General features: G+C 40.5%; 3 protein-coding genes across 3 annotated transcripts in view; 2 read left to right on the top strand and 1 right to left on the bottom strand.

Annotated features, from left to right (window-relative positions):
• The first annotated feature begins 15 nt into the window (after positions 1-15).
• uevld (UEV and lactate/malate dehyrogenase domains) lies at positions 16-5,339 on the top strand. Its single transcript, XM_086298181.1, has 12 exons — positions 16-194; positions 781-865; positions 949-1,014; positions 1,143-1,306; positions 1,393-1,534; positions 1,621-1,715; positions 1,852-1,957; positions 2,204-2,374; positions 2,460-2,624; positions 2,893-2,980; positions 3,112-3,235; positions 3,392-5,339. Exons 1-12 carry the CDS (start codon positions 153-155, stop codon positions 3,554-3,556), a joined length of 1,413 nt encoding a protein of 470 aa, XP_086154307.1. The 5' UTR covers positions 16-152; the 3' UTR covers positions 3,557-5,339.
• LOC147324398 (uncharacterized) lies at positions 4,312-23,468 on the bottom strand. Its single transcript, XM_086298175.1, has 14 exons — positions 23,073-23,468; positions 13,334-13,407; positions 12,900-12,985; positions 12,666-12,705; positions 12,461-12,541; positions 12,041-12,142; positions 11,839-11,948; positions 10,567-10,615; positions 8,932-9,052; positions 8,638-8,732; positions 8,326-8,391; positions 8,059-8,158; positions 7,490-7,642; positions 4,312-7,383 (listed from the first exon to the last, which is right to left on the bottom strand). Exons 2-14 carry the CDS (start codon positions 13,397-13,399, stop codon positions 5,996-5,998), a joined length of 2,457 nt encoding a protein of 818 aa, XP_086154301.1. The 5' UTR covers positions 13,400-13,407; positions 23,073-23,468; the 3' UTR covers positions 4,312-5,995.
• The window catches only part of cpt1ab (carnitine palmitoyltransferase 1Ab (liver)), a 21,957-nt gene continuing 20,925 nt past the window's right edge, over positions 23,297-24,328 (top strand). The window contains exon 1 of the mRNA XM_086298178.1: positions 23,297-23,442. The gene's annotated coding sequence lies outside the window, so the exon portion shown is untranslated. The remainder of the gene's footprint in view (positions 23,443-24,328) is intronic.

Genomic DNA, 24,328 nt, shown 5'->3' with positions numbered 1-24,328 from the left:
GGGATCCGTCGCCCTGTGTCGCCTGACTACTCCTTAAAGTTTGCGGAAGTTTGTTTTTTAGAGTTCAAGTGGAAGCAAAGTCTCAGTCTGGTGGAAATCAAAAGAAACGAGGATTATTTTTTATTTTCTTTCGGGGAGTCGTGCTTTAATAGATGGACCTCACGTCAGAGAAAATCCAGCGGATTCTTTCGAAGGTTAGTGATTTATTACGAGCTGCTTCGAAAGATCCTCTTAAGTTAAAACTCAAAACATAATTGCAGGCTAGGTTAGCTGCTGTCTCCCTTCACTAACTAGCCGAACCAGCTCTGTTACTGAAGTCTGAGAGAAACCTGGATGGCAATGAGACGGGAAAAAAGAACAGAATGGTAACTTATTTAAAATAGTAATGAGACAGGAAGGGCAATTAAAAAGTGCTAAACTGAGCTGCTTTCTACTCGTGTCTAACTTTGCGTGGACTGCAGTATTATTGTGCTTCACTTATTGTTGTTTGTGCCAATGAGCATTTCCATTGTAGGTGTGGAATACAGCAATACGCAATGACCTGTTGGACCCTTCAAGAAAATGTCAATATAAAAGTAATTGTTGGGTGTTTTGTTGTCAGAATAAATGTACGATGACAAATGTTCTTACAGCCACAAATAAATTAATTAATGTAAATAAAAGATTACTGTAATGACCCAAATCTGTAGAGAACTGATGTGGTACAATATACCTCATGTGTGTAATATATAACCCAAATACGAAACAGTTAAGTCTTCCTTCTCTGCCCCCTGATATTAGTACAAATTTCGTGATGTTGCTGTTGAGGAGTTGGAGAAAATCAATCGAATCTATCCTGGGATGACGCTATCCACAGGCACATACAGTAAGTTCTTACATTAAACCCATTTACTGCTGACCTTCGCACACAAGAACATTAAACTTATACTATCTTTACTGATATTTCAGCATTTAGTGACAGCACCCAAAAAGACCTTCTGAAATTAACTGGCACCATCCCGGTCCAATATGAAGGTGTGGCTGACCCAAACTCTTCTCACTTGCCTCCCAATTTTGATAGAAAGAGTTGTATAATTTAATAGCATCACTAATTTGAGCATGAGGTCATAATTTTGTACTGACTGAGGTGTCTCTGTCCAAAGGTCGCTCCTACAACTTCCCCATTCAGCTGTGGCTGTTGGACTCCTTCCCATTCACTCCTCCCATATGCCACTTGAAACCCACTTCTAACATGGTCATCAGAGAGGGCAAGCACGTTGATGCCCATGGACGTATCCACCTACCTGGCCTTCACAACTGGGATCATGTAAGATCTTGTACTGTCTGGTTGAAATTTAAAATTAAAAGCGGACAAGGTGCTGAAATGTTGCTGTTTCGTTTCCTCTGTAACAGCCAAAGTCATCTGTGGTGGGTCTTCTGAATGAGATGGTTACCAAATTTCAGGAAGACCCTCCATTGTCCTCAAAGACCACAACAGACAAGAAAGATCCCCATGAGCTCCTGGCGTTTGTCTCCAATTTCCGTATCAGTGATGGTGCAACTCCTAATATATAGTTTTATTATAACTGATGATCACTAATGAGACAAGTAGTTCATAGTGATGGCTTTACTAAATTTCAGGTGGAATCAGCCATCACGATCAACCAATCAACAAAGTCTCAGTTATTGGGGGAGGAGATTTAGGAATGGCATCAGTGATGAGCATTTTATCCAAGGTAATCACCTGATTTTATTGTATTTTTTTAAATAAACTGTTATGTCATACAATTATTATTTCACCAGCTTCAGATGTTAGCAATTCCTATTTTACTATTCAGAAGTGGTTTATCTTGTTATTTGCTTTTCATCCAGTGTAAAGTGGATAAACTGGTTTTCATTGATGTCGCTGAGAGTTCCACCAAGGGTGGCAGTACAGATCTGGAGATTTTCAGTCTGCCAAAGGTTGAAGTATCCAGAGGTACGTCACGCTGAGTCACCAGTGATGTCAGTTTGATTAGAAGGGAGAGGACTGGCACTGTGCTTGTGTAGAGAGCATATTTGATGACTCATCAGGAAAGAGGAAAAAGAAAACATTTGAACAAGAATGGGAATGCCACAGTCAATGTTTGCTGAATTAACAATGCCTAAGCTTTGTGTTTTTCTTTTACAAGTTTTGCTGTGACAGGTCTGCAGGAATTAATTACCATTGTCTCTGCTGTGCTAGATATCTCAGCCTCTGCAGGCTCCAGGGTGGTCGTGGTGACTGCAAACGCATGGAGCAGTGAACAGTCGTATGTCACCGTGGTACAGACCAACGTTGACTTGTACAGAGGAATAATTCCCAGTCTGGCACGTCTCAGCCCTAGCGCAGTGATGCTAATTGCATCACAACCAGGTCGGTAACAGCAGCAGACACGCCTTCTACTGACTGCTCGGCTCATTATATAAATAACGTACGGTCACTCACTCTCTCTCTCCAGTGGACATAATGACCCACGTTGCCTGGAGGCAGAGTGGCTTGCCTCCAACACATGTGATTGGAGCAGGGTGTAACCTGGACTCGGAGCGACTCAGTCATGTCATGGATATCAATCTGAACACACACAAACCAGCCTGGGTCATAGGAGAACTTTCAGATAACAAAAGTGAGCCAGAAAGAAAGGACTGACTATTTAAATATTTGTTGGTTTTTTTTTTTTCCTTCAGTGAGTTCCTGACCTGTACACTGACGGTTTTTCCATTTACAGATATGTCTTAACCCATTTATTCACCTCACGTGTTTTTCCCCCAACCATTTCAACCATAAGCAGTAATGCTGCACTACCGGTTCAACTTGTACTTTCTTTCTATTCTAAGGACTTGGAAAAAAACACCAGTCACCCAAACAATTACGTTTCTGTTTTTGTCTCACAGTTGCTGTGATGAGTAACTCTGGGTTGAACTCCAGTGCATCACCTGAGATTGCCCAAGGATCCAGCTCTACCAAACCACTGTTAGACAGGTACTGGAATGAATTATTATAACTTTGAACAAAATGTTATAATAACTGTAAAATATTATAAGTGCATTTTTGATCAATTAAGTAAATATTTTTCTTTTTAAAAAATTGTTTATTTTAATTTGTGCCTGCAGAGCCTTTGAGATCATGAAAAATCGAGGCCAGCGGTCATGGTCGGTGGGCCTTTCTATCGCCGACATTACAAATAGTGTCCTGACAGATAAGAGGAAGGTGCACTCTGTCTCCACACTTGCTCAGGTAGCAACACTAAGTGGCTTGTTATTGAAGCAACTAATTCAAATAATGTGAGTGTGTGTGTGTGAGAGAGTGTGAGTGTGTGATGCTTTCAGGGCATTGTAGGAAAGGTCATTGATTATCTTGTTCTAAAAAAAAAGCCTTTTCTGTTTACTTTAGGGTTGGGGTGGCATAGCTGTAGAGGTGTTCCTCAGTCTGCCGTGCATTATGGGAGTAAACGGTTCCACACGCCTAGCTGGAGTGTCACTGGGACAGGAAGAAGACTCCAAACTAAGGAACAGCGTTACCTCCCTTTCCAACCTCATGGCTCAACTTAGGATATGAACGATACGAGCGGTGTGGGCGTAGCTGTGCTACTTACTACCCCGTCCTCAGCGGGTGGACTGTGTCTGTGCTGAGGTTGCATGTGGTTTCTCCTTGCACTAAAGTTTTTAGGTTACAGGCGTTACTTCTATTTTGAATTTATATAAACCTAATCACAGCATTTGTTCATCCATTCTCCTCAGTGTATAGCAAATCAGTCAATACTGTCAATGTACAGACAGCATTTTGTGTTCCCAGTAACCACATCTATGACAAGCCGTTCATTTTGTCTGGGTAAAAATGACAATTTGTCACAACTTGATACATGAATGTACAGAAACTTTCTGCAAAAACATAAAAACTTGTGACGCTTGTAGCCTTTAACTGTTTTGTCAAGAACAACCAAAGTTGAAGACAAGAGTGCACTTATACCTAAAATGTATGTTTAACCCATTCCAACAGGAGAAAAATCAGGGTGGCTGCAGATAAAATATGAAGTACGAATATTATACGTACTGTAGGATGCTGGCGTTGAATCAGTGGATTATGTTGGAATGTTCTTTCATATTTAATATTAAGGAACTTCTAAAGGTCTAAATTTAAATCTCGTGCCCTAATGTACTTTGTGTAAAGGAATAAATAAAAAAACTAATTTAAGCACCTTGATATTGAGGTATATACACTATATGATACTGTGGGGTGTGCAATAAATATCTGAAAGCAGTTGTGAATTGTCTTTGCAGAAAAGAGGAGAGAAAAAAAAAAGAACAGATAACCTGGGTTTGTCTCTTTATAAAACTCATAGTTGCATAACTGCACAAAAGCTTTGGTCTGAGCCCAAATCTCACTGATGCCAAACAGATCCATAAAAGGAGTACTGATCCACAATTGGTGGGCAGGTCACATGACAGAATACTCCAGCAAGCCAAAATATACTTGTGTGGGAGCTAAGGTCCAAGTTGTTAGACAAGAATGTACAGTGAGTCTGCAAACCTAGACCAAAGACTTTAGCACTAATTTGTAATTCCATAAAAAAAAAAAAAAACCATTAAGAACAGAAAAGTCTGTAATAACAAATGTCAGTGCAAAAAAACAAAACAAAACCCAAAACTGATGTTTACATACAATGTCATAATTGTAAGAACATAAACATGTTTGACTATACAGTAGTTCCTTGTATTTTATATTATGGCTCAACTTCCATTTCTCAAAAAAAAAAAAAAAGTCCTTATAGCAATTAAATAAAACACTAAAGTCACCAATAGCTCTAAAGTATGTGAAGAAACTCAGATGAATTTTTCTTCCTGGTTTATATCAGTTTTAAACAGTGAGATATGGGATTTGCTCATGTATAAGTCTCTGAATATGTGCACATTCATAACCAAGAATAAAAGGAAGAACTATTAACAAGCAGAAGTAGTTTCCCAAAAAGCATCTCGGTCTTTGAATCTATTCTACCACTGAACACTAGATGGCGCTACTCTCAAATAAAGTGTCAATGGATTTTACTGAGAAACTGCTGATGTGATGGAATAAAACCTCATTTTAGTCTTTCCTTAATTAAATTTGATACATGCATGTTTATATACACAGTACATTATTGCTGTGAGATCAAGTATTAGACAAACAGATAACACTGGAACTATTACTTTGAAAAACAAAAGCATCCAAACAAAGAAATTAAAAAGACAAACAAAGTACCCACTGCTACCTGCCTGGGAAATAGCTGACCTGACCAGGCTTCATGTGATATAAACTTCAGTATTTAAAGCAGAGAAGTATCACATCGTTTCATATTGCTGCTGGTGGATACAGCTTTAAACTCTCTGAAAGGTTTGCCTGTGCACTGCATTAGTGGTCCTTTTTTAAATCAAGTACTGACCTAAAAATTCTGTAAAGAATAATAACAGTTTCTCATTACAGTTTGATATACTGTTAGATATGTGAGCCTGCTCACAGTTTGATATAAATTCAGCATAAATGTACAGGCTTTGGTTGCAAGGTCTCATTTGGCAGCCTCAAAGCCCTTGTGTTAGAGTTGCAACCCTCAGTGCACAATGATAAGGTTAAGACACTTTGTTGGGACACTGTTAAACAGAGAGAAACAAACCAATGGTGAAATGCGCAGGTTGTATGGACAAACAGTCTGAAAATTTCTTATTACAATCCAAAAAACTGAAACCTCATTTTCTCACATGACAACAAGAGCAGGCAAGTTAACACTTTTTCTGTGCAGCCAACAGAATTTAAATACAAATTTGACACCACTGCCCATAAAAGAAGGTGCAAGAATCTAATACACGAAGCATGAGCACATGAGCACACGCGAGCACACACACAACAAATTTAAAACTTACTGGCCTTTCACCTTGAAAATGTCTTTGAAAACTAGACAAGCAGTAACAGAGAATCCCAAGCATATTGTCAAAATCAATAACTCAGTAACATTTGTATAACACTTTAAAATGTCACCGACTTGGGCAACTGATGTCCACTTTGAGGCACCCTGCAAAAGTCTGGACTGGACTGGACCAAAGCTACTCCTACTTCTGACTGTCCTGAGGATCTTAAGTGAGTCGGAGGTGACCCGGTGTACAACAGCGGTGCTGGGAAGGCAGAATGGTCTCTGGGGCCCCTGGAGAAAGGCTTAGAATAACCGGGTGACATGGCTTTGTGCGGGTCTGAACAGCTGGCAGTGGTGCATTGGAGGGGACTAAGTCTGTCGGCAAAACTAGGTGGAGGAGGGGCAAGGATAGGATCCTCCACCCAACTGCCCTCTCCTACATATTCTGGTTCTTGTGGCAAACTGGGAAGGGCACATAGTGAGGGAGGGGAAGCAGAGTGATGCATGTAGACAGGAGGTGGAGGCAGAGGGTACACAGCAGGGTCATATTCTCTGTTGTATGATGGGTTGTTGTGCAGGCTAGGAATTTCCTCAGGAGTGGAGCTCAGCACTCTTTCTAGATTACGGTCATCTTCATCAACCTCCGAAAGGTTGTCATACTGTGAGGTGTTAGAAGGCCGTCTATCTCCTGCAGATACCGGGACGTATAGAGAGACTGGGAACTTGGTTGGCTTTGGGGGAATTCTGGGAGAGGAAGACGAATCTGTGAAGGCACGATTGGGGGAGGGTTTTGAGGGCAAAGATTTTTTCTGCAAAATGTCAAGTGATGTCGGAGGTTTAGGGTATAGTTTTGGGGATAGCTTAATTTGATTGACCAGTGGTGAGGCTGAGCGGGGGGAGTGAGAGCACTGCTGGATACCCGGGCCAGTCCTAGCTCCCAGATGGGGCGAACAACCTCCCAGTGGCATTTGGTCAATCTGGTTAGGGAAAATGAAAGGTGGAGGTGGTAGATCAGGGAGATCCATGATTTCCTCCTCAGCTTCCATTGTATCCATATCCAAGGGAGGGGGCTCATAGGGTGGAGGCCAATCCACAGGTTCTTCTTGGATCTCTGTGACTGAGGTCTCGTTTTCCTCGTTGCCCCTCTCTTGACTAACTGCTGGGAACAATTCCTTAACATCTCTCCTTACCCCTACTTTTGGAGGGATCGGAGGATTTCGACAAGGCCTCAGAGAAGATGGTGTCCCTTGTGTGTGAACCACAACAGGGTCTGGTGAAGGCAAACTAGGTGTGTTTGGCCTGGAGAGGCTTCTTGATTCCTGGGGCTCTTCAAGGGAGGGAGGCTGATGTGGGGTGATGCCAACTGTTTCCTGGGTATCTGTACTGGGCTGGCTCTCAGACTGCGGACTTATTTTGACCTTCACAGAAGAGTCAGGCTGCAATGGGAGAAGGAGAACTGGTCTCTCTTGACCCAGAGGCTTCTTGGGTAACTCATCTGACTTGGCTAAAAAAGGAAACAGAATTTGTGGGTTATTACAAGACAAACGCTGTGGACAAAGAAGCTTAGGATTGGGGGGGGGGGGGAGGCCTGTAAAAGAACATAGGTGCACCTGGAGGAGGTTGGTCCAGCTTTTTACTGCGTAGTTCAGTCATTGCTGTCTGCAACTGTTCAACTACAGCATCATCAGGCATGAAGAAAGAAGCAGCCAGCTGCTCCTGAAGAAATTCTCTCAGGTCCTCTAACTGAAGTTTCTGCAGGCGCTCTGATTACACACACAATACAGACAAAGGAGGAGCAAAGTAATCTATGAGGATAATCTCCATGAGGTGAGGAATAGAAATGTTACTGTTAAAAAGAGTAGTTAAGCTCAGATGTAATGTTTAAAGATACCAAGTAAAGAGATGCCAAGTAAAGAATTGGCCTGTTAAAGGAGTTGTTTTGCAAGAAATCAACCAATGTGCTGAGCCAGTGCTAGAGTATGCCACCCAATGAAAAATCAGCTTTTGATTCTTCTCCACAGCAACCGACTACTTCTGTTATGTAAGCCATCCAGTTAGGAAGCAGCCAACCGAGAGGAAGCGTGCGATGTAATCCACACAGTAACACACACTCGTGTAGCAACAGCAGCCGCGGCCGTATCTAGGGATAAAGCGCGGCATGGCACAGCCTCATACTCACTTTTGTGTAACTTGAGGATAGTGTAAGCCATAGCAGATAGCATCTTCTCCCCTTCCAATATGTAGATGTCCCATAAACGCAGGGTGAGGGTGAAAGGTGTCTGTTAATTTAAGAGTCAGTCTCATCAAAACATAATAAAACTGCCATAGGTGTAGTTCTAATTTAAAAGTGAAAGTAAAAGAAAGCATTGTGAGGCACTCATTAATGGGACTAGATATAACCCCCCCGAAAAAACAGTGAAGATCTGGAGGAAATCCAAATACTCACTCTTTCAATGAAGCACTGCAGAAACCATTTTGTGGTGTAAATCCCTGTTGTCATCTGCTCCTTGTCCTGTGGAGCAGGAATGAATGCGAAACTCTGCCTTAGAATTTGTTTTCAGTTATAAATCTCGCTTTCCAAATACTCTGGGATCTAAGATCTGCAACATGCGGTCCTTTGCAACATGAATTAATCAAAAAAATGAGAAATGACCTGATTGTTTGAAATGAGTCTGAACTTCTAAGGTTTCAAAGAGCTCAATTACTCTTGTGGATGGAAGGATGGATGGAAGGCATCAGTCATCAGTCTGCTACTCACCAGGTGTTTCTTGAGCTTAGGCAGCATTTTGGACAGGATTAGCTCATGATGAGCCTGGAAACGGTGCAGCTTGGGAAATCCCGGGATGAAGAACCCTAGCGGGGAGGGAAAAAAATTAGTCAGCAGACTATAAATTGTGTATGGCAATAGCAGAGATGTATTATATACAAATTAAAGAGAAAACGATTACTAAAGTTAGTAAAGCATCCTTATATTTTTAATTGGTTTTAAACAGTACAGTTACTTCCCAGACATTAATTAGCTGTGCTTTCCTGTTTCCCATCTCTGTCTCACCGTGCATGGAATGCTTGTTGTCGGTAAGGAGTTGGGACAGAGCCCAGAAGGCATCCTCCTCATTCAGGTACATGAGCAAGATGGCAGCGATCTGACTCATCCCCTGGCAGTAGCTCACCTCCTGGGGGAAGACAGGAGCAGAAATGGCTTTAGTTAAACAGAACGGGCAAATGAGAGGAAGTATTCATAATTTAATAGCGCACACACACACACACACACACACACACACACACACACACACACACACGCTAAGAAATGAGGGAACAGAGAGCATCTGAATGTCTTATGAGGTCTGAAGACAGACTCTGGAAGTTTTACTGTACACAACAAGATGTAGTGTTGGTATTATCAGCACTTCAAACCTGGATTGTACAAATATGTACACTAGCCAATCAAAGACTCTCAGTAATGTCATGCATCCAGCTTCAATTACTGACAATATGACTTCACAATGATTCAGTGACTTAAACTAAACTAGCCCTTGGCAAGCACATACATGCAAACACAGACACATGCTTAGTATTTGTCCATATTAAGGCTGATTTATTGTGTAGCTACCAACGGACACGACAGAATATCCTTCCAAGGAAAAGCATAAATACAGTTAGGGTTATGGTGAGGTTAAACTACACATTCCCCACATTCTTCACTACCATCACATAGGCAAAAAGAACAAACATGCCTCCCCCCCTCCAACTCTCTCTTCCCTTTTCTCTCTTGGCTCTCCTACTGACCCAGTTTCTTCTGAGCAGTGTGTGAGAAGAGGGGAAAAAGGAAAAAGGGAACGACACATGCCCATTTCCTCTGGCTCAAACACCTCTACCACACAGGAATCGACTACAAAAACCAATCAGAAAAACAGACTTTGGCTTGCCTGCGTGTGGTGTACTCTTCAAAAGTCTATTGCTAAATTTCTGCTAGTTGAAAAGCGTAGGAATATTAAAATCTGTTCAATATGAATGCAAATGATAGATGTAAGTGTTCAGACACAGGATACAAACGAGTGCTGGTGATTCTGTGCATGTGTGTAAACTCTGAATTTCACCATGCAAAGAGAAACACTTGGAAAAATACACTAAGACCCTCAAGCAGATGCATGAAAAACTCATTATCTCTGCCTTCAGATCCACAACTGTGATTCAAAGACACTGGTGCAGAGACACTGTTAAGATGACTGCTAAGTGAAAAGTAACCAACTTGGCTTCTATGAGAAATGAGGATGTGAGGTTTGTTTTTCTAAAAGCTGCGCTTAGCTGGAAACAAGGCATCCTCTTACATTAAGACAGAATAAAATCTTAGAACAAAAGAGAGTGAATTGGCTTAATATTTGTCCTGAAGCTAAAATATTGTCAAAAGGGGAAGTTGGTCTAATAGTGTGAACAACGGTCTATCTGCTACACTGTGTAGCAATTAGGCCAAGCCAGTCATAAATAAAAGATCTCTCCTAAGGCTTTAAACAAGAGTGACAACAGATGGGTCTGGATAGCTCGGCCTGTTTTCCACTGTACAGAAACTAACACTCTTGATGGATGTGCTGCTTGTTCCTGTGCAGCTAGTGTACACAAGACTCCTCCATATTATGCAACACAATGTTACCGTAAGTACGGACACAGATACACGGACAAATTTGCTCACCGTGTTGTAGACAGAGTAAGCAGCTAGTACGTGAAACAGCGCCTGTTGCCTGGAGAGAGAACAGAGAAGCCACCAGTTAAAACAACCAAACAAACTGAAACGCTGTGTCGGAGTAAAGCGGTTCAATTGAACCAATTATTTTATCCACCCAGTCGCTTAATCAACCCTCAGTATTGTTGCTACACATTTAAGTCTTAATGTGTGACAGGACTTCTTTTATGGCTGAAGAAAAAAAAAAAAAAGACCAAAAAGTTAACTTTTATGGTTTTCTTTTCGTAATGACCTTGTGAAGTAGAGAAGTATATATTTTGTTCATGATATGTGAAAATATGCTGTCATATATGGAAAGCCCCACAGATGTTCCAGAAATTACATCTGATTACAACTGCTTCAGACCTTGAACACAGGCGGCCAATGTGTGTAGGCTAATGTGTACAACGTGCACACGGCGTAGGGATAGTAACAGATCTAATGTACGCAGATGTAGATAGGACAATGCCCCCACAGGCTTCTATAGTAAATAGATGTCTTATGGACAGGGACAGAGACAGGAAAGGAGCTTTAAATAGCTGTCAGTTTCTCAGTGTGTGTGAGACAGCTGCTGACTTGCAGGGAAGGAGTGGGCAGCCAGGCAGGATGGAGCGGTGTTTTGGTCTATTTGGACTCGGTGGCTTTGAATTGGAGGGGAAGTACATTACAAAGGGCAAAAACAGAGCACTCAGTTACACACTCAGAGTGAAGAGTAACACATAACAGCGCCTTGCCCCAAGCAAATACAATGAGAAACACAAGAAGGTATTTAGTGTTTGGAAGGTAAGTCTGTGTACATTTGGTGATATAAGTTTCTGTTGTTGCAGTGGTATTACAGTACATGTGACGCCAGCGCACATTTCTGTATAATGCCATTTCCTGTGGGGCTTTGCGCACTGACAGGAAGGCTAATAAAATGCAGAGAGGAGGAAACCACATCTTTGGTTTTGTGTGTGTGTGCATGGCACTGTGTGAGTGCGTGTGTAAGTGGGGAGGGGACAGGGCTACTGCAACGTTTAGGTCAGAGGTCACACCCTGCAGGAACCTCTGTCAGGGGAAACCTGGACATGTGACCTGACAAAACAAAACAAAAAAACCTGACAAGGCCACTTGTAACAAAAAAGAAACAAAAAACAAAAAAAAAAACAACCAAGGTTTAACAGTTTGTATGTGTGTATAATGTGTTACATGTGGATACAATGAAATACTTCAGCTTCCTCCTGAGTGAAGCTAAGAACTCACTTGACTCCAAAGCGATCCATGAACATGATGTGGTTCCTGAAGGTTCTGTTAACATCCAAGTCTATCTGCTTAATTTCTGTGGAGAAGTTACGAGCCTGCTGCTTCATTTTCTGGATAACAGGGGAATGACATTTCTGTGTGTAAAAACCAGGACACAGTTTCTCAAAATCATAGAAAATTGCCAACAATTTTAATAGCTTACCTCATATTTACCATCTTGTTTCACCTTCTCTATGTCTAAAAGCAAGGCCCAAGCTTGTCCTCTAAGTTGGAGAGGAATACCTTTATATACACGCTTCGCCAGCTGAAACAGATGTGACAGAAACACATGAACACAGGCGTCACGTTTGAATGCTTCTTGAGGTGTACGCCTTTTAGCTCTCTTGATTGACACGGATTCATCTCATACACTCATGTACTTGTTTTTTTTTTTTTTAGCCATCTCCTCACGATAGTCTGGTAAGAGGAGATGGATAAAGGAGTGAGCTGTGCTTAAAAGAGGAATGGAAAACAGATTATAAAAAGAAACAGAAATAGTACATCAGATAGCCAAGCAGAAAAAAGGAAGCATGGGCTAAATTAAGACATGTTGGTGTCTGAATGTTGATGGGTGACTATCGACCTTTTCACTGCTCTTGTATTTGTCCCATTTCTTCACCATCTTCAGCCATTTCTCAACTCGCTCGAGCTCCTGCTGCTTTTGCTGGAGAGAAGAAAGACAAAACAACATGTGGTTCAGTGCATGTGAGAGTCGGACATAAATAGATCACTTGAATGGTAAAAATATGGTAAAAATATGAAGTAGCTATACGTTAAAATGTTCATACCTTTTCTTCAAGCACACTTGGTGTTGGAAGCTCTTCCTCACTGGAGAAGGGCAGGAATACACAATATGTATCAAAGCGGTAGATTAAGAGAGTAATCTACATTTTATAATGATAAAAAAATCATCATAATCTGAGAAGTAGCATAGACAGAACGATGGGACCAATTCAATGCAAGGGAATGTGCACAAATTTAAAATAGTGCAAGGTAGAGACCAAAGCTTCAAATGTACTTACTGCAGGAAGCCAAAGCGGTCTGTGATTTTATAAATGCTGTAGTCAGCATCCTCCCACGGATCAATACTGACACCCTCCTGCCTGCCCTGAAACACAAACAGTTCAAATCATGCATATTTGGACAGATCCATTATTTTCCTCTTTAAACCCTGCGAGTCAGTGCACTACATTTTAAATTAGGAGCCTGAGACATGAGCCTTGACATTTTCTGATGATGTTCTGCCTTCCTGACAGATGCAATTGAGACTTAGCCCATGCAAAGGTAGGGAGCGTGTGAATGCTGATCTGTGTAGTATCCTCCAAATGAAACGTGACAATCTTCTGTGGCTACACCTCTACAAATGCATTATGCTTTGCAAAAATATTCTAAGTGTAACCACAAATTGGTCACTATGGAAATGTTCACAGTCACAGGTTTTCCTGTAAACACCTACCTTGTCATATTTAGAGATGATTTCAGCCCGTTCTTCTGCTATTAATGTGTCTATGTCCTTCTTCATGTCAAAATCTATAAGAAAACACACAGAAATAGATTAAGAGAGTAATCTCTCTTAACCTGTGTATATGCCAATGCATTGGCATATACATTGGGCATGTGGAAGAATATTGACCTAATATTGAGGTAAATATTGATTTACTGCTGATTGGTATGGTAGGATAATTACACACTTGATCCATGATATAAAATGTTGCTTGAATGTAAAAGAGATAACTGTAAGATAAAACTGCTACAATCTCCTTGCATTAAACTTAACGAGATCCCTCCATAAAAATATGACACATACAGAAATTGTGGGGTAAACAGCCTATGAGTGTATGCTGGAGTTGGTAGAGGGCTTGAAACAGCACGAAGCAATGCAGCGCAGCAGCGGCACTGACATGTAGCAAATTTCGAAATTTAAATGTGGAATATAACGGATGAGGCATGTTACATGTTTATGACGCAGTGCAGTTAGAGTTGGCTGTCTGAATTAGCTTGCATGGTATTGTCCAATGCAATTCTTCACATTGACTTTTTGAAGAGTGTTTGTTTTAAAAAGGTTACACAGGAAATTAGTATAATAAGTCAGCTCTTTGGAATAATACTATGTTATACTGATTCTCGACACATGCAGCCAACAGAAACCTCAGGCAGTAGATTTTTCGTAGCATGCCAAGCAGCAACAGGTGTGAATGCACCTGTCATCTCACACAAAGACCCTTTAACTTTTCCCTGCAGACCCTTACTCATTGTGCTGACAGGAGACATTGCATTTGAAGCGATCTACAATTCACAAAACGTACAAGTTCAGGATGCAATTTGTTTCTCAGGTGTCTTCCCACACACATAAAAAGGTATCCAGTGCTGCTGAAATATGAGCACTTCTTGGGACTCTCCTACAATTAAGCCTAATAATGGAAGAGGTTTGCCACAGTAGAAACAGGTGCTCAGTGAAACCAGACCTCTGAACAAATGGACTCTGTTGCTCTTTGCTTTCCTTTTCAAAATTTCCCTTTTCTCATCCACCTCAGCTTGAGCCATTTCAGGGTTTTGATGGCATCAGCATACTTTCTGAACAGCTGTGTAAACCGTCTGTGAGGTGAGCTCGGTAACCAAAGTCTTATCTTACCTATATCACATGATCAGATAATTTGGTCTTACTAGTGTATTTATCATAGGCTAAATAAGTCGTAAAGAAATAAATTAATAAAAAGCTGAGCACGTTAAGGCAACTATTGTTGTGATCTGGTGCTATATAAATAAAACTGAATTGCACTGAATACTTTAACTATGCACACAATGTTTTTTAACATCGGAGTTGATGTGTGGAGTGTCATGGCACCACATTGTAAAGCTACATAATTGTTTTTCTTAATTAATCGAATTTTTAAGCCCTCTTGATTTAATTGTATTTTCACAATTATCAAAAGTTTAATTTATGTTTCTCTTCTAAGACATGCACTAAATTTAAGTGAATATCGAGGACTAATCTTATTTTAATGCAATGACTTAGTAGGAACGTCACACAACACAGATGTGTAAGCAAGGTTATGCCAAGAGAACGTGCTCTGTTATTATGAGTTCAGCTTTAATGGTACTGCCAGTGAAACCTAATTCAAATGCATGAGGAGTTAATTGATTTATATGCCAACAACTTTAACACTTATGGTCATCAAAGTGAAGATTGCTTTACTGCATTTTCACATGTTTATAAATGTAAGTTGTAAATGTATAAAATATATATATACACACTCCGAATATGTATAACATTTCATTATGCTTTGTACAATGGAATTTCACTTTTTAAAAGTCCTGTTTGCTGAGGGAATTTCTTTAAAATAAATAAATAAATAAATAAATAATTAAAGCATCTGTCGGGCTTCATCATTAGGTCTCAGATGCTTTCTTCCTGTGTTGAGTCTCCACACTGCTGATAGCATTGTTTTTGAGCCAGGAAGAAAAGGAAACTAGTGACTGCCACTCCTTCAATAACAGGTTCAAGGAAAACTACAGAAAGAGTGGGACAAAATTCTTCTTCCTCCAGCCATTAAACAAATATTTCAACTCTTTCAGACTTGGACTGTGTGATCAGCAAGAAAGATTTCAGTAAAACTGCAGTTGATCTGTCTGTGTAGGTTCTCAGTCATCCAGGTCAAAGTAATCTAAGGAGCTTGGAAAGAAAAGCGACCGGACTTCTTTAAGTTTTCTGAAGACGTTTCACCTCTCATCCGAGAAGTAAGATCATATCACACTAATACAACTGGTGATTTGCTTATGACTCATAAGCAAAATACAAGAGTAAACAGCTGAGGCTACATCCGTGGCTGCATCAAAGTAATTTACTTTACTGCCCTTTTTAAGTGGTGAACAGGAAGGTGGTTACTTGTGGTCGGGATCAGGGTGTCAACAGATGGAAGCTCAATGGAAAATCTGCTTAAGCAACTGAGAAGGTCACCAAGTGGGAGAAACCTCACACGAATATCACACCTGGGGGAGTTAATATGAACAGGGATGTGTCATTTGTCTAACTGTGTAGAAAACAGAAGGAATGAATAAAGGTTATGTGTTTGAAAGAAACAAAATCGGCCGCTTGAGATAGTGAGAAGATAGTGAGCAAACAGTAAGCTGGAATTTGAGATGGTTAACACCGCTGAACATTCAGAAGAAGAAAAATAAAACAAACAACTGTATGGCTACGTTTTGACAACCATGTTGCTAACAGGGTAGAAACTAAGGCTTAGATGACATCATTTCCTGTTATGACATAGGGCTCTAAATTAGGCTCACATATATAAGCTCACAGTGCACAGTTGTAACCACAAAGAGCTTGCAAAGCATTCTGAGTCACAGTCAGCTAATTACAAGGTCTTCAGCGGTGATGCCGTGATGCGGCAGTCAAAACTTCCTTTACTGATTTATCACTAACATTTCCTATCTCTAAATGTTGCTCACATACTCTAAAATGTCATGGATAAAGCCATAACCAGCCTGGCTTTTGCAAGGAAAAAAATTAAGCCAAGTAGCTTTATTTCAAAGACTTACTGGTAGCACACTTTTAAACAGCTCTCTGCACTGAAAACCAAAAGGCCATTTATAGTTCTATCAGCTAACTGCGGTTCAAAAACTAAAAGATATATTTAATCTCACAGGAAACAGAACACAATTCTCAAATGTTATTTAAACATATTTCTGTTTCCCTTGGTTTCTGATCGTCTCTCTTTTGGCTTATAATCAATCTTAATCCGAGCGGATTCCGATTTAAGACAGAGGATTATACAAGCGCCAAGTAAGAATGAAAGCTTGGGATTACAAGTAGTCTGGCAATAACTTACCGTAGGGCCCTGGAAACTAACCACAAGCGCTAGACTCCTATTTAGATAGAGACACGATGACATATTTGCAATATGTGCATGTGGGTTGATATCTTGAACTGAAGCCTTCAAGTCAAACTACCTCAGACAGTTTGTACCAGCACAAGGACAAAAACACAAGGGAGACGAGCTAAGGTCAAATTTGGAAATACTGGAAAAAAGTTGACCTGAATCCCGAAGGTCAGATTCGTTGTTAATATCTGATATTAATATTGTTATTAATATCAAATTTTTACGTTAATGTATTTTATGTGGCTGTCACTCAAAACACTAACCTCACTGCTGATGGCGACGCAAAGCAAAAGACGCCAGATGTTTCGTTCTTTTGAGCACACGATTAGTCAGCGCTGCATGGTCAGCCAAAGGACACTCAGATCAGACAAGCTTGAACCATGCACCAACTCAGCCTGGTTACCTTGCAGAGTAAACTCTCACACTCACTCTTCAGATGCATATTTTATTATAAACATGTACTGTAAACCACCACTGTTCCTGCAGAGGATCTTACAACCTCACTGTCAGGGTACTAATAAGCATGAAGTGTCAAAGACAAACACATTTTTAATGAGTCACGACTAAGATGTAAATGATCTAAATCTGATGCTTTATCAAGGGTTTCTCACTTCCCTACATCAAATGAAAAAGCAATTCAAATTAAGAATATGGTGGAATTATACATCTGTTGCTTAAGTTTATAATCGTATTAATTACTACAGTCATTAGCAGAACAATTTATGACAATTAAATTGAAAGAATGTCCTGCGGTGCATTCCATTTCCCCCGTCATTACATTAGCTCAGTGGTGTAGCTTTGTGGCGGCTGTGAAGAACAAGTATGTCATTCTAGTTCAGAGAAGGGAAGCTTACAAGCAACCACATGGCTTTAATTTCCACATGAAGAACGCTCAAGTCCCAGATGGCAACAGAGCTCCAGTTTTGTAATGGGTGTCAGACACACAGTGTATGCATGTAAGCACGGATGTGTCCAAGAGAAGCAGAAAAGAGCTGGAAAAAGCAGACAGAGAGCAATGGCCACGAGGTGCCCTCCCTACTTTAAGCAGGGGCGAAGAAAGATGATCATCCAGGGTCAAATTAGATGGTAATAGAGGCCAACTGAGAGCACTATTAAGAGATGAGGAATGTCATAGAAAGCTTAGAACCTACTTAGAGAACAGGAATCATTATTACAACAAACACAAGAGTGACTATTTTTGCCTCTAAAAAAATAAAGTTATGAAACCTCCATTAAAGCAAGACCAAAGCAGCTGAAACAAGATTATTGTATACTCAAGGTGAGTTAATCAGAGAGAATTTTTCCCAAGTACAATATAATGGACATTTAGCTACCAAGTCATATTTTTAGAAGCCACGTTTTAACATGCTCAAAATATGATCACATTAATATAAAAAACAAGCTCAGATATCTCAGTATCATCAACAGCTTCTATATATGGCTCCATACTAACAAACATGTTTGGCAGGTGTGATGGTGCATGGACAAGAGCCATTTGTTTCACCGTGCCCATGCCAGTAGCATTTTTCTCAAGGCTTGCTCATAGTGGCTACTGACTCATAGCAAAGTAAAATAAACTGTGTACTAAATCTTTTCTTGACTGAGCTGAAGCAAACAGCAAGTCCATACTAGGAATTCAAAGGACAATTTGAGACAAGAATAATACCACCCACCTTAGGCCACTTAGAGAAAATCTTACTTTTGAGAAGCTATGGTCTCCTTAACAAAAGATTCCCTGTCTTCCTTACTGTCTGGGCCCTTTCCCCTGCCGCCCCATCTCACTCACTTTTTTGTAGTGTTTATGCATAGAAAATACAGACACAGACGTTGTGGCCCAGGGGGAAACATCCAGAGCTCAGGGACTGAGAAAAAGCACAAAGGCTCAGAATAGCTTGCTGTCCCTAAGGACTTTTTTGTCCTGCTGCACTCTATATTACCCATGTCCCTCTGCCTTATCATTTTTCCAGAGAGAGCCACACAGAACATAGATTATACCAACATTACTCACCATCCAAATGTGCCCTTTTTCCTTTCATGACAAAGAAAAAAACAAGATGGAGCAGGAGGAAGAGGGCTCACCTCACCTTGTATCACTCAGACTGAAAGCAGTCTCTGTTCATTACTGTGGCTTGAGAGCAGGAAGGGGGGGTCTAATTATAAAAATGACCACACAAAGTTTTAGATGCTAGAGAAGCAAGCCCATCGCAGGCCTGTTTCCCAGAGTGCAAGCAATTTTTTGAGGAGTGGTATGAGGAGGACAAGAATGTCAAGGGAAGAATATTTATAAACACAAAACCTCAGATCCTGCAGAGAAAGCCACATTCTCATAAATGGATCCTCATCTTAGGAAAGACACAGTCACAACATAAGTGGTGTAGCTAGAAAAAACCCAAAACCCAACGTATATCCACACTTTAAATAACTACTGTTGTGGTAATGTTAGTAAACTCATACGTGAAGCTGAATGACTAATAAACAGAGAAAAACAGGTTTTAAAAAAAGCAATGCTTAAATCATGCTGATGATAGACAGATCTCATATTTAACCATTTACAAAAGCAGCTTGCTGCACAACAAGCGTCCTTCACCAAATTAAGAGCAAACGCTCAGGTCACATTACTAAGTTCAAACGTAACCTCTGATACAGCTTCCACTCTTTACAAACCATTATATTTTGCCCACCACAGCACAGTGCTAGGTTTTGGAAAGCCAAATAGATTAAATAATTCAAGAAGGTGAACACAAAGAGAGGATGTTACCCAATGAGGAAGAGCCGACCACGGCCAAAGTCAAAAGCTGAAGAAAAAAAAGAAAAAATGCCAGGCTTACCGTTACACACGGCGCGTGTGATTCGGTCAGTTTTAAGATTGTTTACAAGAACAGAAAGAGAGGATTATGGAAGGGGGACAGCATACACTGGAAGGACACTTAAAGCAGTTCAGCAAAACGAGGTTAAGTATTTGGGGCAAAAACTAATTTAAAGTGGCATCTAGAAAAGACACAAACAGAGCCAATCATAGAGGGGAAATTCCAAGATGGTCCGTTTTAGCCATTCTACAAATGTCAAAAAACAAACAAACAAAGATTTCAGCTATTATCCCATGAACCGACCACTCGTGTCCTCATGGGTGTAGCAGTTTTCAGCCTGAGTGACAATTTACAATCTCAACAGTGGTGTGACCTCAATTTCACTAATGACGGAGTGTGGGAAAAAGAATTGGGATCATTTATAGACAAACTAGCTCATGCAACTGTCAAAATGAGTTCTCGCAGAAACCTAGTTTCTTGCACCATGATTGTGATAAAGTAACATACTGATCAAATGCTAAAATGCTGTATTTGAGACTTAAGGATTATAATAGTGTAAAGTAATTTTATTACACTGGTATCTATAATCTATTTGCCCTCTTATAACTGCCTTCTTAATATGATCATCCTTGTGTATTAATATAATTTTAAAAGGTGCTAACAATCGCAGTCTTCATAAAAGCATCATAAATGCCCCACTATTCTGAGATATTCACGGACTATACTATTAAGTTCCAATCCACTGGATGACTTTGGCTTTTCTGTGCAGAGTTTTCAAGTTCTTTCTAGGAGTGCAAGCACAGGTTTGGCAAATGAGGAACCCAAGTTGTATGTAGGTGTGAGTGTGACTATGTTTGTCTGTATGTAGCCTGTAAAAACACAGAAAAGCTATTCAGGGTGTGCAAAGGTCTATTACGCAATGCATGGTGACACAAACTCCAGGATCTTGTCACCCTGAAAAGAAAAATGTAGAATACTAATGGCTGGGGATATTGAAATATTTTGAGGAAAATCTTACTCATTTCTGTCCAAAATAGCTTCTGTGACATCTACCCTACCATAGATTATGATTGAATAATACTGTCAGATGAAGGGATTTTGACCAGCCCATTTGTGATATCTCGACCTAGCATGGCTCACAACACAATTTGCGAGACATTTTCATACAGATCAACAAGCAGTGTTGCAGCTTCTGGTTCTGATGTAGCTCTCATTTGAAATAGGCCAGACAGCTTTATGCACGATACAGTAAATAAAAGAAAAACAAAAAATTAGACATTATTTTGTTGGTTGATAAAAACAGACCAACACCTGGACTTGCCTCAAGTGTGCCTCGGAACAACTTTTCATAAACATAGCTATAGCCTATACTACTAAGCCCCCACACGCGATATGGTACACCTCCCCAGCTCTGACCACGATTGCATTGCAACAAGATGATCAGAGATTACCTGTAGGTGGTTTAATCATGTGACAAGGCCACTGAAAACCTTTCACGGGTTACACTATTGGGGTAAAGTGTTTCTTTTTCTTCTTTCTTTAAAAGGCTGGCAAAAGGCTTCACTATTCGGTGCTTTTTGTGACACTGGCCCATTTGTAAGCCTTTGGAATCTATCATAAAGCCGCCATTCAGACCAACAAAAAGACTATTGTTGCTTCTCTGCTGTAATAATATTATCCCAACAGAAAACAATGCAAACTCCTGGCTGAAAACGAACATGTGAACCATAAACAGACGTAAATGTTGTATCAGAGTAAAAAAAAGAAAGCGTCTGTGTTTATGGTTTATTTGACTAAAGCCAATTATGATCCTTTCCTCCAAGTGCTAACCAAGGGATTTACTTATTATCTATAATACCGCAGAACATAATACTACATAATTGCTTTTAAGTCTGCTAAGCAGGGATATAAAACAGCAAATTTATAAAAGCTTAATGAACACATCAGTGTTCTAAAAAAGGCAAATTCTAGTGAGTCATTAGGAAAAAAAGACAAGGATAATAAAATAAGGGCTCACATGCTCTGCCTCACATGTGGCTGACATCCTGCTTGCAGTCAGAACAATGTTTAAAGGGAAAAGTTTTACTCACACACATATCCTAAAGTCATCATGTGCTGTTGGACTCTAGATCAAATTGACGGTTTGAAAACGATGAGATCCACGTAATATTCATTTTTGAAAATGCCATGCCCTATCTGTAAGTGCACACAGATTTACAGATATATTTTTCTCATAAGGGAAAATCTAATATTAAAGGGTGGTTGACTTATTGCTATCTGAAAAGCTTTACAACATAAACCAAATGAAATCAGTTCTTAACTAAAATAATTAGGAACAGATGCAGGAGATAATTAAAGAGGCAGGAAATTGTGACGTATGGGTGGGGTTCTCACAACAAGAAGCAAAAACATAGAAACACCTTTCTGATATGAACAGAAAGCAGCATCTTTAAAAAAAAACACAGCTGTGAAGTGTGTGTATGAAAACCTAATATAGCACTGACTTAATACGCCTGTACAATACTTCTCATGCTATTACCAAGTACATATTTAAATTAAAGAGGTAATGTGCACATTAGCAATATGCACATCTGTAATATGAGTCTGCAATCCAACACAGGAGAGCTAGAGCTGCTGGACATCTTTCACTTGAGTCTGTCTGTCTGTAACCTCCCCCCACTCCACATTTGAACCAGCCAGACTCCCATTAACCTTCCAGAGGGGGGACCAAACACGGTGTAGCATGACATACAGACCAGCTACTGGCCTACTTTCGGATGCTGGAGTCTGCTTTCTGAGTGGTGGGATATTCAGAGTAAACCCCAGCTGGCTCCAGTTAAAAAACTATGTCGCTTTTCGGACATAAAACGACAGGACATTGTGTCGAACACAACTATAGTTCCCGATTTTGACACTTCTCTCATACCTGCGAAGCATACATTAACACAATGCGGAACTTAAAGATGGTAAGAGCGAAACTGATTAAGAAATGTCTTTGCTTCGTGAGAAAAAACCCCAGACTAGTGGTGTTCGGGTGAAACGCCAGATAATTAAGGACACCGAGTCATCTTCCCTGTTCTTAAACACTTGTCTTGTCACGGTTAACACGTAATTTAACAGCTGGAAAGCTGCAAAATCAGAAATTCCCAAAAATGAATACCGCTCCTACACTTCTCTTAACCACAGAGGGTTTGCGAAGTTAGCCAACTTCTCTCACCATAAACCGTATCTGTTCCCTAAAAAAACCCTAAAACATTCACGAGCACAAACCTTCACTTCCATTAACGGTTAACACGAGCGCTTTCTAACAGCCCTGCACGTGCGACTAGATTTAAAACGAGTGAACAGGGGTTCATTTACTGATCTCTAGCTGGTTGCGCAAGTTGTGAAAACATAACAGGACAGGAAAAGACAGTAACAAACGGGTCGTTTCGTTACAAGCGCTAATCAGATGGAGAAGACAACACAGTGTGTCAGAGACGCTAAAGCTGTCTCCGCTCACCTTTTGAAGTGACTTCTCTGTTGCCGCGCTGTACAAACTACATCCACTATTCTCATTCTCTCCCTCGCTGCGAAGGGGAGCTGTCACACCGACGTTGCCACCGCGGTAAAGGCTCGTCCACGAGTGTCGACTACCTCCGCTCAAATCGATGTTGGTCAAACGGACAACCCCTCCACCCCTTCCTCCCTCCTCACTCAGCCCTGCTCCACATGCCGCGAGCGAGTTGGCTGCAGCTGTCTGACAGGCTCCACACCAGTGACAGCGTATGACGCACGCGCATGAGCAGCCGTGGGATCCTTACGTCTCCGTGAATCCAAAGTTTGGACGTGTTTTTCGTGTTTGCACGGAGGAACGTAAAGGCGAACACACGGTAGGCTGTCGATTTTAAGTGTATACAAAATGTCAACAAGGGAGCTCTTGCGTCGTTTCCCTCATATTGCGTTCATGTCCTGCGCGTTCAGAGCGGAAATCTCCCCAGCTCGCGTACTGAGCTTGCGTACTGAGTTGTCAGAGACGAATGATGGAAGCGCTAAGGAAGGCTATAACAATAATGCATCTTAACGCACTGGTGTTCTTAGAGAGTTTGTAGAGTATTTGACTTAAAAAGATCTAGGAAAATGAATGTGAGAAACTCTGTCCAAAAAAAGTCATATTGCGCCCTCTGTTGGATAAACAGTAGCTATGCAGGTGATACTGAAAGCTGAGCTGCATCCCATAAATAAGGTTTGGGTTTTTACATATTTAGACAAGCAGACATTTGATCTTCTAAGAAATGCTCAGTGATCAGGGATTTTTATTTTTTCCCTCCTTCGGCTGATACACTTTTTTGGAATTGTTGCTATGGTGATAAAAAGCAGCACCAGTCTCCATCTCACCCTGTCCATATCCTCTTCTGTCACACCAACTCTTCTTGACTTCATTCATGAATCTTCTCAGTGGTGTTCCTTATTTCTTTGTGCTTTGCAACTCAATATTCAAGTATATAGTAAATGGACTGGCACTTGTATAGTGCCTTTCTATTTAATTTGAACATGCAAAGCGGTTTATACTTCAAGTCTCACACTCATGTTCATACAGTGTTTTTTTTTTTTTATCAATAACTAAGCAATTTTATTTAACACTCACACTTTGATGGATCCAATGCCAATACTGAAGGGTACTTCGACAGGGGTACTTCCAGATTTATTTTTTTAACCTCCTAGGACCTGGCGTCCACATATGCAGACATCACATTTTGGGTTATTTAGACTAAAATA

Source organism: Aulonocara sp. 'chitande type north' Nkhata Bay, linkage group LG7 (genome assembly GCF_057382095.1).
Source record: "Aulonocara sp. 'chitande type north' Nkhata Bay isolate Kocher_YH1m ecotype deep benthic linkage group LG7, A_spYH_male_GT1.1, whole genome shotgun sequence".
NCBI lineage: Eukaryota > Metazoa > Chordata > Actinopteri > Cichliformes > Cichlidae > Aulonocara > Aulonocara sp. 'chitande type north' Nkhata Bay.
Note: the sequence above shows the minus strand (reverse complement) of the source record. Positions and strands in the feature narration are given on the sequence as shown.

Excerpts from the sequence above, each read along its gene's own strand:
- uevld (XM_086298181.1), top strand. The coding sequence starts at position 153 with ATGGACCTCACGTCAGAGAAAATCCAGCGGATTCTTTCGAAG. Across the intron at positions 195-780 it reads TCCAGCGGATTCTTTCGAAG|TACAAATTTCGTGATGTTGC; the intron begins GTTAGTGATTTA and ends CCCTGATATTAG. Across the intron at positions 1,716-1,851 it reads TGATGAGCATTTTATCCAAG|TGTAAAGTGGATAAACTGGT; the intron begins GTAATCACCTGA and ends CTTTTCATCCAG.
- LOC147324398 (XM_086298175.1), bottom strand. The coding sequence starts at position 13,399 with ATGAAGAAGGACATAGACACATTAATAGCAGAAGAACGGGCTGAAATC. Across the intron at positions 12,542-12,665 it reads CAAGTGTGCTTGAAGAAAAG|CAAAAGCAGCAGGAGCTCGA; the intron begins GTATGAACATTT and ends TCTTCTCTCCAG. Across the intron at positions 8,159-8,325 it reads TGCAGTGCTTCATTGAAAGA|ACACCTTTCACCCTCACCCT; the intron begins GTGAGTATTTGG and ends TTAAATTAACAG.